The 15,410-nt window shown below is 40.9% G+C and overlaps 1 protein-coding gene across 3 annotated transcripts in view; it reads right to left on the reverse strand.

Annotated features, from left to right (window-relative positions):
* Positions 1–6,048, reverse strand: part of SNX3 (sorting nexin 3) — a 46,327-nt gene extending 40,279 nt beyond the window's left edge. The window contains exon 1 of one of the 3 annotated variants that reach the window (XM_029223952.1): positions 3,490–6,048. In XM_029223952.1, the coding sequence (XP_029079785.1) occupies positions 3,490–3,651 (162 nt within the window). In that variant the 5' untranslated portion in view covers positions 3,652–6,048. The remainder of the gene's footprint in view (positions 1–3,489) is intronic. The other 2 variants (XM_029223951.1, XM_029223950.1) reach the window with 2 other exon arrangements.
* Positions 6,049–15,410: the final 9,362 nt, after the last annotated feature.

A 15,410-nucleotide genomic window follows, 5' to 3' on the forward strand; every position in this document is an offset into this window, starting at 1 on the left:
AGAGATTTATGTGCCTTGTGGCATTTATCCCTATGAGGTAGGTACAGTCATCCCTCAGTATCCACGGGGGATTTGGTTCCAAGACACACACACCTCCATATTAAAATCTGCAGATGCTCAAGTTCCTTATATAAAATGGCTTAGTATTTGCATATAACCTACACACATCCTCCCTTTTACTTTATTTTTTAATAAATTTATTTATTTATTTTTGGCTGCATTGGGTCTTTGTTGCTGCACGTGGGCTTCCTCTAGTTGCAGTGAGCAGGGGTTACTCTTTGTTGCGGTGCGTGGGCTTCCACATTGCAGTGGCTTCTCTTGTTGCAGAGCACGGGCTCTAGGCATGTGGGCTTCGGTAGTTGTGGCACACGGGCTCAGTACTTGTGGCTCGTGGGCTCTAGAGCACAGGCTCAGTAGTTGTGGTGCACAGACTCAGTAGTTGTGGTGCGTAGGCTCAGTAGTTGTGGCACACGAGCTTAGTTGCTCTGCGTCATGTGGGATCTTCCCGGACCAGGGCTCGAACCTGTGTCCCTTGCATTGGCAGGCGGATTCTTAACCACTATGCCACCAGGGAAGTCCTTCCCTTTTACTTTAAATCATCTCTACATTACTTATAATACTTAATATACAATGTAAATGTTATATAAATAGTTGCTAGTGTGCAGCAAATTCAAGTTTTGCTTTTTGGAACTTTCTGGAATTTTTTTCTATTATTTTAGATCTGTGGTTGGTTGAATCCTCCTATGAGGAACCAGCAGATACAGAGGGCCAACTCTACTATTATTAGCATACCTATTTTACAGAGGGGAAGTGGAGCTTAGATTCTGCACCTTACTCTGCTAATAAATGATAAATCTATTCTTTGAACTCAGAGCTAAAGAAAGATCCTTAACTTCACTCCTATTCAAAACAGTTGTCTCCAGGTACAACAGACCTTAATTAACTTAAAATCTCCAGAAAATTAAAGTTACATTATAGCACAAACTTCATAAACAGTGACTGAATCTCACCTTTAGCCTTCTCTTTAATATGCCAAAATAATTCTAGACCCTGAGCTTTCAAAAACCTTTAATCATTATGGTGCTCTCTGCTATATCTACCATTAGAACAATTTTAAAAAACATTACCACTGTACCAATTATTTTCAAAAGCCCAGAGATAATAATCAAGTGATTCTAATAGTCTTAAACACTATCCTCAAACCAAAAGATAAATGGAGATTGGGAAACTTGCATTCTAAAGTGCCACCATCCAGATAAAATTACTCTGTGAATTAGAGTAATTTCAATCAGATCCTATAAAATGGAACATTTTTCTCAAGATTAGAATGAGACAGTAACTATAAGATAGTTTAAGGGCCCAAACTTTGTAACATAAAATGGTTTGCCACATGTCAAATTCAACAGCAGAAGGCAAGCAGCAGGAGCTAGGGATAGCAGGAAGAGTTCAGAAAAGTAGTAATAAAAAAAATGACAAAATGACTTACCTATTCATCTCCCTGGCAGTTCTACCTTAACTTCTCTCAAAAATCACATGCTGCTAAAATAAGTTCTACTATCTTACTATATGGAGTCCTGAGTTTTAAGTTAATACATTACATTATTAAGAGAATCCCCAATGGCATTTCATAAGCATTAGAAACTCAATTACATTTTCTTAGAGGGCACATGACTTAATGACTTAACAGTCATTAACGCAAAACAAACTGGTGTATATAATCTAACAAACCAGTGTAGATGTGTACTTTGTTAATTCCTTAACTCATTAATCACTCTTAAAAAGGATTTTAATCTCCAGAATACAAATGATCATACCATAAACACTATTTTTAAGTGTCACGTAAGCTATTTGGTAATAAAATATCAGATGAATTTTTAAAAATAATTATCATACTACAGTCCATTTAATATAATGCACTCAGCATGATAAACACAAAGTTATTAAATGGAGGAAATGTAGGCAGGAGATTCCACTTCAGTTGTGTGACAGGAAGTACTAGCTCTGGAAGTTTAGAAATAGGACCACCAAGCTCTGTTTTAGCACAAGAAATAAAGGAAAACATGCTAGTGAATAAGGGTAAAAGAGGAAGTTCTTTTTAGTGAACGATCTGCCATATATTTAAGACAATCCCAAACCATTCCAAGTTAAAAAAAAGTGCCTCATTTTTTTCACTTGGCTTACGTGATAATGTACTTCCCTAGGTACACTGGAGCTCAAATTTTGCAATTTCACTGTAACAAGACTGCTTGTGGCCCACACATCCTTAGGGAGACAGCCATGGCTTGTAACATGAACCTGTTCGTTTCATATCTTAAAGTTTGACGATTGTTACATTTTTCTAGCAACACATGAAAAGTAAATCATTTTTTAAAGTAAGTTTCACAACAGTGAATAAACTAACACTACTAAACTGTACAGTTAAAAATGGTTAAGATGTTAAATTTTGCTGTATTTTACCACAAAAAATGTGAGTTAATGAGAAATTACTCCACTTAAATGTTAATAGTAACTTGCTATGTAAATTTTGATTACTCTAAAACCAAATTCTTACGCTTAATTTTTAGTAATTTGTTGTTGTTGTCATTAACAGCTGGATTCGTTTTACGTAACTAATTTTTAAGGATACTTCCATACATGAGGAAATTCTTTAATTCTGAACTAGAGAGTGAAAGTGAAGCACTATTCTCAATTAGCATCTTTCAAATCATCTGAATTACTGTCAACGAATACTAGTTATTAAATTATAAATGTGTTTCTACTTCAGCTGATTCCTTCATTCAGTGAAGTGCAAATCTCAAAATTAGGAGAGCAAAATCCTAAATGAACAGGCTTTTCTTAAAGCAGTGGTAGTTTTGATTGTGAGGTAGGCAACACTCCCCACTCCTCAGCCTTTAGCACGACGGTGGCCCAAAATACTAACGTCAATCATTTCCAATCACCGTTCTCTCCTGGCTCAGCCCTACCAAATTTGTCAGGCTTTTGTGAACTCCCATGAGGTTCTGTTCAGGAAAGCGTACAACTTAGGTGAGTTTGGTAGCTTGGGAAGGGTCTGAAGCAATCAGCTTGGCTTGGCCACCTAGGAGAAAAGTATCCAGGAAAAGAAAACCGGAAATACTTCAACTTTGCGCAAACCCCCTTTCTCAGTCACAGCTAGCTCCCTTCCCGATGAAGGGCTGTGTTCTCGAAAGATCTACCCCTTTCCAACTCAGATGTCATTCTCAGATCAGCTGCTTGAGGGGCAAGCGGCGCTCAACCCACGCCCTCTTCTTCGAGTACCTTCTTCAAGTGCCAGCGCTGGGCTCAGCTCACTCTGCCGCCCCCATCCAAACCCTACACGAAGAAGGGCCCTGGCCCACGACCCCGCCCGCGGACAGCCGGGAGCCCCGGCCTAGGCGGCCTTGGCCGTTTGAGGCTTTGCGCTCCAGGGTCGGCTGGGGACACCAGGGGCCGTAGGAGGGGTCTCTCCGTAGGGGAGTAAGACGGCCTCACCTTGACCCTGATTTCGTAGGTGGTGAACCGGCCCCGGCCGACTCCCACTGTCTGCGGGTTGCTCACATCGATCTCGAGGAAGTTGCTGGGAGGCCCGTAGGCGTCATTCAGGTTCTGCGGCTTGGTGATCAGCCGCCGGGTGTCCGCCACGGTCTCCGCCATTTCGTTGCTGCAGCCGCCGCCGCCGCCGCCGCCGCGGGCTCCGTCCACCCCCTCGGCGTTCCACCGACCCCGCTGCCGCCGCTGCTGCCCGCCGCGGGGACGCCGGGCTCGCGCGCAGCGGTCGCAGGGCGAACGAGCACGTACAGTGGGTGTTCACTCCGCACGCGTAGCTCCTCCCCGCGCTCCTCCGGCTTCCGCCTCCTGTCCCCAAGAGGGGAACAGCTGACGCGCTGGAACGCTGCGTCCCGGGCCGGGAGCCTCAGCGGAAACCGCGGAGGGTGACAGCGCACCAGGCAGAGGAAGAAAAGCGCAGTCAGGTTACTTGTAGGTGCGAACACGTTCCGGCCAGACTACAGCGCCCACAGTGCATCGGGCGAGCGCGCTGCCGCGGGTCTGCGGCCCAGGTGCTGCAGGACCGGGGGTGCGAGGGCGGGCGCTTCCTGTGTTTCTGTGTCTGTTTTGGCCTGGACCAGTGGGGAGAACGCCGGAAACGGTCTTCGCGGTCTTGGGAGCCGAGGGGACAAAAGTTAAAGGCGAGGTAGGGGAGGTTTGCCCGCAATCCGAACAAAACTGCCTACGCTCAGTGGCAAACTATCCACCGTCTCACTGTAAACCACTGAAAACGCCTTTCTAGGTAACCTTGAATTGATGCCTCAAATGATTTTGATATCAACTTGAGAGTTTCACCGTACATGTGTCTGGCTTGGTAAATTGAACGTGGGAAAGTAGAGTGGAATAAAAACAACGTCGCGAGATCATAACCGTGCGGTCGAACCGATTGGGGAGACTGGTCGGCCCTCTAAAACAAGATAACAGATAATATATGGGCTGAAACCTGCTTTGACTTTCTGATGTTTGAGTGATCTGCAACTTTTTCCCTTCAGTTCCCACAAAGTTCCAGTAAATTAAAAAAAAAAAAAAAAAAGCGGTAAACGTATTGGTACAGCATTTGAAATGGAACTCAAAAAAGCCTTTATCAGAAATGAAAAAAAGACAAAACAGTTAAGTAGATCGCGTTTAATCTCCAACAAATGCAGAGTTTGAGCATTGAGGTAGAAGGATAGATGTTTATTCCTGCCTGGGGAGTTCTCTCCCTTGGTGTTATAGCCTCACAACTCTTTCTGCGTTTCTTTCTATGTTGAGTTTCAGAAAACCCATTCACTTTAAATAATCTGATCTGTCCCTTAAGCTGAAAAATTGTCTGGATCATTAGCAACCATTCTTAATAAAAATAAGAAAAGTTGGTATTAAAAAATTTACTTAAACGTGATGTAGATTATTTTCAAGAAAACTCAACGTTCATTCATTAAACAAGTATTTATTGAAGGCCTACTAGGCGTTTTCAACTCTAGATACTAGAGGTAAAAGGGTGAGGAAGACATTGAAATTCCTTGGTTTCATCAGATTAATTGTCTAGTATATGCTCTATCTTGGGGAGACAGATAATAAAGCAATAAATAACATATCTGCCAAAATGATTGGTGCTATAAAGAAAATAAAACTGGAAAATGTGAGAGTGACCCAGACAAGCTCATTAGGGTGGTCAGACAAGTTCTCTCTGAGTATATCTCCCTGTCAAAGAGTAAGTAATATCAGAATAAGTACCCAGGCAGGGCTCCCTGCCGGGCCTGTTGCAAGAGACCAAGTGGAAACTTGACTGCTGTGATTAGGGCAGTGAGCTCAAAAATGTGTATAAATGACTCTTGGAATTGGAATATATGAGAGCTAAGAGACCAAGAACCACTGTATTGTGTTGTCATCCACAACCACTGTATTGTGTTTGACACCTGTACAAAGCAATCATGGGATATTCTCTTAGAAAGCTGTCTCATTGGAGGCCACTCAGTGCAGCCTTGGGCAGCAGCAACAATTGCGTGCAGTGGGGAAGCAGCTATAGAAAATAGCAGCACCGTCAAATAGCTAAAGAAGAGCTTCCCAGGATAAACATCAGGAAAAAATCTTTATTTTTCAGGAGATACGATTGTATTCCTAGAAAAATCAATAAAGAAGAAGCCACTAGAATAAGCTACTAGAATTAACAAGAGAATTTAGTGACCAAGTGAAAGTAAAGAACTTAATTTATAATTTTCCTCTGTCTAGGCAATGTCTAGTTAGACTGGAGATGGAAAAAATACCCTATTCACATCAGTGACCAAAAGTAAAAAAAAAAAAAAAATAGGAAGGAAGACACAGGATCTATAAGAACAAAATTATGAAATTTTATTAAAGGATATAAACCAAAACCTAAGTAAAAAAGACTCCATGTTCCTGAATAGGAGGACTTAATATCAGAAAAATATCACTTCATCTGAAATTAATAATGCAGAGGCTTCCCTGGTGGTGCAGTGGTTAAGAGTCCACCTGCCAATGCAGGGGACATGGGTTTGATCCATGGTTGGGGAGGATCCCACATACCAGGGAGGAACTAGGCCCGTGCACCACAGCTACTGAGCCTGCACACCTAGATCCCAAGCTCCGCAACGAGAAGCCACTGCAATGGGAAGCCTGCGAACTGCAACAAAGAGTAGCCCCTGCTTGCTGCAACTAGAGAAAGCCCGCATGCAGCAACGAAGACCCAACACAGCTGAAAATAAAAATAAATAAAATAACTTAGGAGGTTCCTTAAAAAACTAAATAGAATTACCATATGACCCAGCAATCCCACTACTGGGCATATACCCAGAGAAAACCATAATTCAAAAAGACGCATGCACCCCAATGTTCATTGCAGCACTATTTACAATAGCCAGGACATGGAAGCAACCTAAATGCCCATCGACAGACAAATGGATAAAGAAGATGTGGTACATATATACAATGGAGTATTACTCAGCCATAAAAAGAAACGAAATTGTGTCATTTTTAGAGACATGGATGGATCTAGAGACTCTCATACAGAGTGAAGTAAGTCAGAAAGAGAAAAATATCATATATTAACACATATATGTGGAACCTAGAAAAATGGTACAGATGAACTGGTTTGCAGGGCAGAAATCGAGACACAGATGTAGAGAACAAACGTATGGACACCAAGCGGGGAAAGTGACGGGGTGGTGGTGGTGGTGGTGGATGAATTGGGAGATTGGGATTGGCATGTATACACTGATGTGTATAAAATGGATGACTAATAAGAACCTGCTGTATAAAAAACTTAATTAAAAAAATTTTTATCAGCATTCCTGATTGTTTATGTATACGTCTGTTCCCTCTGACTTCTCTGAACCAATTGTAACATCTTATTCTCTCATTAATGATTTGATAAAATGTTTGACACATAAAAAATAAATAAAATTAATAATGCAAATATAATCAGAATCCCACTGTGATTGGTTTTAACCTCCTCTCCGCCTTGGGTGCATTGGGTAGTACTGGACAAGATTTTTTTAAAGTTTGTATGTTGGAGATTAGCCAAGAAGATTATGAAAGTGAAAAAAATCAAAGTGGGATTTGCTTTACCAAATGTTAAAACTCACCGCAAAGCTAACTATAAACAAGAGTATGGGGAATTCCCTGGCGGTCCAGTGGTCAGGACTCTGCACTTTCACTGCCGAGGGCCTGCGTTGGATCCCTGGTCGGGTAATCAAGATCCCACAAGCCGCGCAGCATGGCCAGAAAAAAACAAACAAAACGAGTATGGTTTGGGCTCTCTATAAAATAGAGTGCAGAACAGATCCTAACAACGAACATGATATACAACAAGGGGAGCATTTCAATTAATTGGGGAAATGTTGCTGACACAGTTGAGTGTCTAGGGAATAGGGAGACCACATAGCTAGTCCCCTGCATTATACCATGGAAAAATTCCAGATAGAATTTATTCATTTATTTTTGTTGCGGTTTTTTTTTGGCCGCACCACATGGCTTGTGGGATCTTAGTTCCCAACCAGGGATTGAATCCAGGCCCTCAGCAGTGAGAGCACAGAGTCCCAACCACTGGACCATCAGGGAATTCCAAGATAGAATTGAAAAAAAAAAATTTTTTTTAAAGATGTTGGGGGTAGGAGTTTATTAATTAATTAATTTATTTTTGCTGTGTTGGGGCTTTGTTTCTGTGCGAGGGCTTTCTCTAGTTGTGGCAAGTGGGGGCCACTCTTCATTGCGGTGCGTAGGCCTCTCACTGTCGCGGCCTCTCTTGTTGCGGAGCACAGGCTCCAGACGCGCAGGCTCAGTAGCTGTGGCTCATGGGCCCAGCTGCTCTGTGGCATGTGGGATCCTCCCAGACCAGGGCTCGAACCCGTGTCCCCTGCATTAGCAGGCAGATTCTCAACCACTGTGCCACCAGGGAAGCCCTGAAATATTTTTTTTTTTAACGTTTAGAGAAAATTTAGGAGAAAAATTGTATAACCTTGAGTAAAAAAAGTGCTTCCTAAGCAATATGGGAAACAAGCTATAAAGAAAATGTCATTTAAGTACATAAATTTTTAATAAAAATTACATATCAAAAGGCATTATTTTTAAAAAAATTGGGGGAAGTATATCTGTAACACGTAAGATAGTGAACGGCTAATATTCCTAATATAAAAAGAACTCCCATAAATTGATAAGAAAAAGACAATCCCATAGAAAAATGAGCAAAGAATATGGATAGGTACAATTTTACATGTTTTTCAGATAATGAATTTGTCAAATCCTCCTAACAACGCTATAGGTGGGTACCATTACTGTCTCCATTTTACACATGGGGAAACTGAGGCAGAAAGGCAAAATAACAAGTACAAAATGGCAAAACTAGCTCCAGAATTTATATACATAACCACTATTTCATGCTGCGTCTTAGGAAAAGAAATTCAAATGGACAATAAGTGGGAAAAATATGCTCAACCTCACTAATCAAATAAATGTATCAATACATTAAAGAAAATATGAAATACTGTTTTCTATCATATTGGCAAAAATCAAAAAGAACAGAAACATACAGTGTTAGGGAGACTGTAAGGAAACAGGCAATTTGCTCATATTTATCCAAATTAAAAATATTCAGGACACTTTGATCCCAAAATCCAGCTTTTGCTTCAAGAGACCATAGTACTTAAGGATGTAAGTCCAAGGATGTTTATTGCAGATTTATTTGTAGTGGCAAAAACTGAAAACAGCCTGAATTAGAAATGCTTGAATTATAGTATATTCAAACTAAGGGAAATTATATAATATTTTATGTAATTTATATGTAATATATAAATTATATACTAGAGCAAATGAAATAATTCTATTTTTTTAAGTTTATTTATTTATTTTTGGCTGTATTAGGTCTTCGTTGCTGCATAGGCTTTCTCTAGTTGCAGTGAGTGGGGGCTACCCTTTTTTTTATTTTGGGAAGGCTACTCTTCGTCTTGGTGCATGGGCTTTTCACTGTTGTGACTTCTCTTGTTGCGGAGCACGGGCTCTAGGCACGTGGGCTTCAGTAGCTGTGGCTCGCGGGCTCTAGAGCGCAGGCTCAGTAGTTGTGGTGCACGGGCTTAGTTGCTCCGCGGCACGTGGGATCTTCTCGGACCAGGGCTTGAACCCGTGTCCTCCGCATTGGCAGGCGGATTCTTAACTAATGTGCCACCAGGGAAGTCCCTATTTTTATGTCTTAAGATGTTAGAATATATCTAGTTTTAGTTATTAGAATTAGAAGAGGAATATCCATGGTGTTTTGGTAAGTAAGGATCAAAGAATAATTTGTGCAGTATGATCCCATTTGGGTAAACAAACAAAACCCTGTCATTGTATGTATGTACTTTTATATGTGAATATTTTTGTAGCAAAGGATATACACCAAACTGTTAACAATGGTAACACAAGGGTGGCAACTGAAGTGGGTGGTGGGGACGAGAAGATACAACCATGTTGTAACCATGGGCTAAGATGATAGAAAACTATAACCAATTTTATGTTTTTCTAATGGTTCAATTCTAGAAAAATAATTTGTCAATGTGCCTGAATTACTGTGGACACCTTGAGAGTTGTGTTCCTTGAGTAGTATATTAGATTATCACAGCTAGGTAGTTCTAGTCATTAAGATCATCCATTCCTCTTTATTCAGAGATCACTGAACAGTCGGCTGATAGTAATTTCATTTTCTATGAGGACTTTTTAAACATTTTTTTAAATTGAAATATAGATGATTTACAATGTTGTGTTAGTTTCAGGTGTTCAGCAAAGTGATTCAGTTATATATTACATATGTGTATATATATATTCTTTTTCAGATTCTTTTCCATTATAAGTTATTATAAGATATTGAATGTAGTTCCCTGTGCTATATAGTAAATCCTTGTTGTTTATCTATTTTATATATAGTAGTGTGTATCTGTTAAAACTGTTATTTATCCCTCTCACCCGCCCTTTCCCCTTTGGTAACCATAAGTTTGTTTTCTGTGTATGTGAGTCTGTTTCTGTTTCATAAGTAAGTTCATTTGTATAATTTTTTTTTTTAGATTCCACATATAAGTGATATCATGTGGTATTTGTCTTTCTCTGTCTGACTTCACTTAATATGATAATCTCTAGGTCTATCTATGTTGCTGCAAATGACAATATTTCATTCTTTTTTATGGTTGAGTAATACTCCATTATATATATATATATATATATATATATATATATATATATACCACATCTTCTTTATCCATTCATCTGTTGTTGGACACTTAGATTGCTTCCATGCCTTGGCTATTGTAAATAATGTTGCTATGAACATTGGGGTGTGTGTATCTTTTCAAGTTAGAGTTTTCATCTTTTCCTGATAAATACCCAGGAGTGAGATTGCTGGATCATATGGTAACTCTGTTTTTAATTTCTAAAGGTACCTCCATACTGTTCTCCATAGTGGCTGCACCAGTTTACATTCCCACCAACAGTGTACAAGGGTTCCCTTTTCTCCATACTTTGTCCAGCATTTATTTGTAGACTTTTTGATGATGATCATTCTGACTGTGTGAGGTGATACCTTATTGTAGTTTTGACTTGCATTTCTGTAATGATTAGTGATATTGAACATCTTTCCATGTACCTGTTGGCCATCTGGATGTCTTCTTAGGAGAAAGGTCTATTTAGATCTTCTGCCCAGTTTTTTGATTGGGTTGTTTGCTTTTTGATATTGAGCTGTACGAGCTGCTTGTATATTTTGGAAATTAAACCATTGTCTCTTGCATTGTTTGCAGATATTTTCTCCCATTCTGTAGGTTGTCTTTTTGTTTTGTTTATGGTTTGCTGTGCAAAAAGCTTGTAAGTTTGATTAGGTCCTGTTTGTTTATTTTTGCTTTTATTTCTTTTGCCTTGTGAGACTGATCTAAGAAAGTATTGCTACAGTTTATGTCAGAAAATGTTTTGCCTGTGTTCTCTTCTAGGAGTTTTATGGTGTCGTGTCTTATATTTAAGTCTTTAAGCCATTTTGAGTTTATTTTTGTGTATGCTGTGAGGGTGTGTTTTAACTTCATTGATTTACATGCGGCTTTCCAGCTTCCCCAACACCACTTGCTGGAGAGACTGTCTTTTCTCCACTGTATATTCTTGCCTCCCTTGTTAGAGATTAATTGACCATAGGTGTGTGAGCTTGTTTCTGGCCTCTCTCTTCTGTTCCATTGATCCATATGTCTGTTCTTGTGCCAATACTTCTCTGTTTTGATTACTGTAGCTTTGAGGTATTGTTGAAGTCTGAGAGGGTTATGCCTCCAGGTTCGTTCTTTTTCCTCAGGATTGCTTTGGCAATTCTGGGTCTTTTGTGGTTCCATATACATTTTAGGATTATTTGTTATGAGGACTTTCTTGTAGGCAAAAGGAGATGCTGCATTGTGGGACCAGCTAGTTTATATTTTCATTTTAAATTTGTAAATTGAGGTTCTGTCTTATCAATCAGTGTCTTGTGAACTTGACTAATGCGTCACTCCCCCAGGCCTAATCACCTCTGAGGAAAATGGTAAAACCAAGTAGCTGGACCTCCAGAGTGTCAGACTCTGAAAATGTGACGAACCTAGTGAAGTCCTGTAAACTTCTCAAGGGCAGCCTGGCCACTCTTATATCATTTTTCTAATTCAGAGCTCACACCCTGACCTACCTCTAAACCCCTGCTCCCAGGCTGCTGTGATTTCCTGAAGAAAATCCCAAACTAGCTGACGCCTTTGTAAATTTATGGTTTCCAACCTCAGCTGACCCTTCAACACACCTCAGCATTCCCTTATTTTATCCTCTTCTTGTATTTCACACCCCTCTTCCTTACTCTCAGCATGTAGCCTCACTTCATGCAGTACAAAGCAAAGTAAAACCCACAAAGCTCAGTATCTCCCTCCTCCCCACTGAAGACTACTTACAACATGAGTCACCCTCAGAACCTCTGAGAGCTCAAGGCATGCCCAGGCTACTTCCAGCTTTTGAGAATGCAGGCATTTTCAGATTTGGTATTGAGGACATTATTTATAAACACTGCGGCTTGTTTGTTAATTTTAAATAAAGCATTTACATGATTCAAAAGTCAAAATGCACTTGAGTATCCATTGATATAGCTGCCTCCAATCCCTGTCTGCAGCCATCTAGTTCCCCTTTCCATTGACAGCCACTGTTACCAGTTTCTTGCTGCGTATCTTTGTATCCTTCCAGAAACATTCTAGCATGTTTACATATATATATGTATATATAACAAAAATGGCATCATAGGAAACACACACTTTTGCACCTTATTTTACTTAACAATGTATCTTGGAGATAGATCCACACTTATACAGCAGCAAAGCATTTCATTACCTGATGTACCATAATTTATTTAACTTGTCCCTGAAGGGGAGCAGAATGTGTGACCCCAAAATATGCCAGTTTGGCATGTGGATTGTCTTGAACGGAGGGCAATCAAGATGCAGCAGACTCAAGAAAAACTTGTACCTCTCTCGCCACTACCTAAAAGAACGTAGATAGGGGGCCTGGCCTAGAGAGAGCTATTACCAGAGAGAACTTTTGCCTGAATGACCTATTTCTGTGGCAGAGCAAACATCTAATTACCAAACATCTGTTCCTTGGAAGCCCCAGGCCCCTATCCCATTCCTTAGCTCAGGGTGGTACATAAGCTTCAACTGCCCAACTTGCTCCTTAGTCTCATGCTTCTATTGGACTCCTGTACATACAAAATTAAGTTTGTTTCTCTCCCGTTACATTGTTTTATGTCAATTTGATTATTATCTACCCTAGAAGGGTAGAGGAAAAAATTTTTCTCCACTACATCCCCTACAGACGAATATCTTTGGTGACCTCAGTCTTTCACTATTACAGTGCTGCAGTGAATAACCTTGAATATGCCGTCATTACACACACATGGGATTATATTTGCAGGATAAGCTACTGTACGGGCATACCTCAGAGATACTATGGGTTCAGTTCCCAATTTCCACAGTAAAGCAAATATCACAAATAAGCAAGTCCACAAATTTTTTCGTTTCCCAATGCATACAAAAGTTATGTTACACTACATTGTAGTCTTTTAAGTGTGCTACAGCATTATGTCTCAAAAAACAATGTGCATACCTTAATTAAAAAATAATACTGTTGGGAAAATAGCGCTGATAGACTTGCTCCACTAAGAGTTGCCGCAAACCTTCAGTTTGTAAAATTTCAATATCTGCAAAGCACAGTGAAATTTTCAGCCCCACCCCCTGACTCCTGGGAATGTGACAGACCGGAGAGGGCAAGGAAGAGCCTTGCGCACCTCCCCCATATTTTGCCCTGGACACCTCTTTCATTTGGCTATTCCTGAGTTGTTATCCTTTATAATAAACTGTTAAACATAAGTAAAGTGTTTTTTTCTGAGTTCTGTGAGTCGAATTATCAAACCTGAGGGGGGAAGGGGGTCATGAGAATCCTCACATTTGTAACCAGCCAGGCAGGAGTGGGTAGCTTAGGCACCCCATTTAAGGCTGGTGTCTGAAGTGGGAGCAGTCTTGTGGGACTGACTCTTTAACCTGCAGGGTCTGTGCTAAATCCAGGTATTTAGTGTCAGAATTGAATTGAATTGTTGGACGACCAGCTGGGGTTGGAGACTCAGGCTTTGGAGATGATGTTAAGCCCTTCTAGGAGCATATCAGATAGTCTCTATCTTTCCCTTAAAGGTTAAGTTCTCTACTTCCACCGTCATGGAGGGGTCACTGCAGGGTTGCTCCTTGGACTAAGAGTTTGGGATCTTGGGGAGGTTAATACGTCCTCACACCGATTTTCCTTGTATATTTGTTCACAGTTTCATTTAAAGAAGAGGCAGGGGACTTCCCTGGTGGTCCAGTGGTTAAGACTCCGTGCTTCCACTGTAGGGGGCATGGGTTCGATCCCTGGTTGGGGAACTAAGATCCTGAAAAAAAACGAAAAAAAAAAGAAAGAAAAAAAGAAGAGGCAAGACCTGGAGCAAGCCACTCAGCAAAATAAGCCTGGTAACGTGACTCACTCTCAGAAGGCAGGTTAGTGAGCATCTGTTGATCTGTTGTGTTTTAGGCATGCCCTTAGAGGGGTCTTACTCTGTACCCTGAGATCCTTCACAGAGTGTCTCTTCCAGTGCACACTCAATTCTACATTTGGTTACTTTTTTTTGCGTGATTTAGCGTCTCTTCTGTATTGGTAAATCAGGCAGTGCCCAGCTGGTTGTATCAACATCGGAACCCCCCTCTCTTGCTTTTATCCAAGTTCTTCTCCACCAATTATGCCTTTTTCCCTATATCTTCTCATAACCCTTTGTGGTAGCCGTGAGAATGTGCCTCTCAGATCTCTAGCCTCAGGAAACATAATTAACCTATGGCCTCAGCTGCTGTGCGCTGAAATTCATTACTGCATTTGTTCTGAGACCACATATCCCGTGGCTGCTCGCAGCCAAATGCTGAGCACTCCAGCCAATGGCTGAGGACTGCTTAGACATCAGGACTGCTCAGACACTCCTGGGTGAGGAGGGACTCTCCTCTTAGAGATGACATTGGATCCAGTGTCTGGAAGAGTCAAAAGCAGCCATGACAATGAGCAATTTCTGTCCTTGCTCAAGTGGTTGACATCTGGGGGGATAAAAAAAAACGCCGCAGGATTCCTTTTGAAATTGAAAGCCCCTGACCTCATGCAGAGTGGCTGATTTCAACCATGTAAGGCCAGGCAAGGTTAGTGTAAACCTGAATCAGGGTGAAAATACACAATCCTGAGCTGTGGGAACAGTGGGAACCAGGCATTTGTATTCCTTCTCTCAAGAAAATGGATTATGAACTTTCTAAGTAAAGAACCAACAATGTTATCTAGAGCAGTGTTTCTCAAACATTAATATGCATACAAGTCACCTGGAGATTGTATAAAACTGCAGATTCTGATCCAGGAGTTCTAGGATGAGACCTGAGATTTTGCATTTCTGACAAGTTCCAGAAAATGCCATCGCTGCTGGTCTCCAGACCACACCAAATAGCAAGGATCTAGAGAATCTGAAGAATGCCATATATATTGTATTGATTAGTTGGTGGGGCAGGGAGAGGGTCATTTCCAGAACCAATAGCATCATGTGATCTCCTTAGCTGAACAGATATGTCTCCCTTAGGACGCTTAGAGCATTCTAGCCATTCATGTGACAAATATGTACTGAGCAGCTACAGTAAACCAAGTGCTGTGCTAGGTGCTAGGGCAGGAGGGAGCATGGAGAGGAGGGAAGGTGGCGAAAAAGTTATGGTTTTTGTTTCCAGGATCTTTCAGTCTGGTCGTAGGGACACGTCAGTAGAACGTGATGAGAGCCACATAGCCCAGTCTCAAGGGTAGTAGGGAAAGAATTCCAGAAGGAAGCA

This window comes from Monodon monoceros, unplaced genomic scaffold (genome assembly GCF_005190385.1).
Source record: "Monodon monoceros isolate NGI ecotype Baffin Bay Population unplaced genomic scaffold, NGI_Narwhal_1 Super_Scaffold_15, whole genome shotgun sequence".
Classification (NCBI taxonomy): Eukaryota; Metazoa; Chordata; class Mammalia; order Artiodactyla; family Monodontidae; genus Monodon; species Monodon monoceros.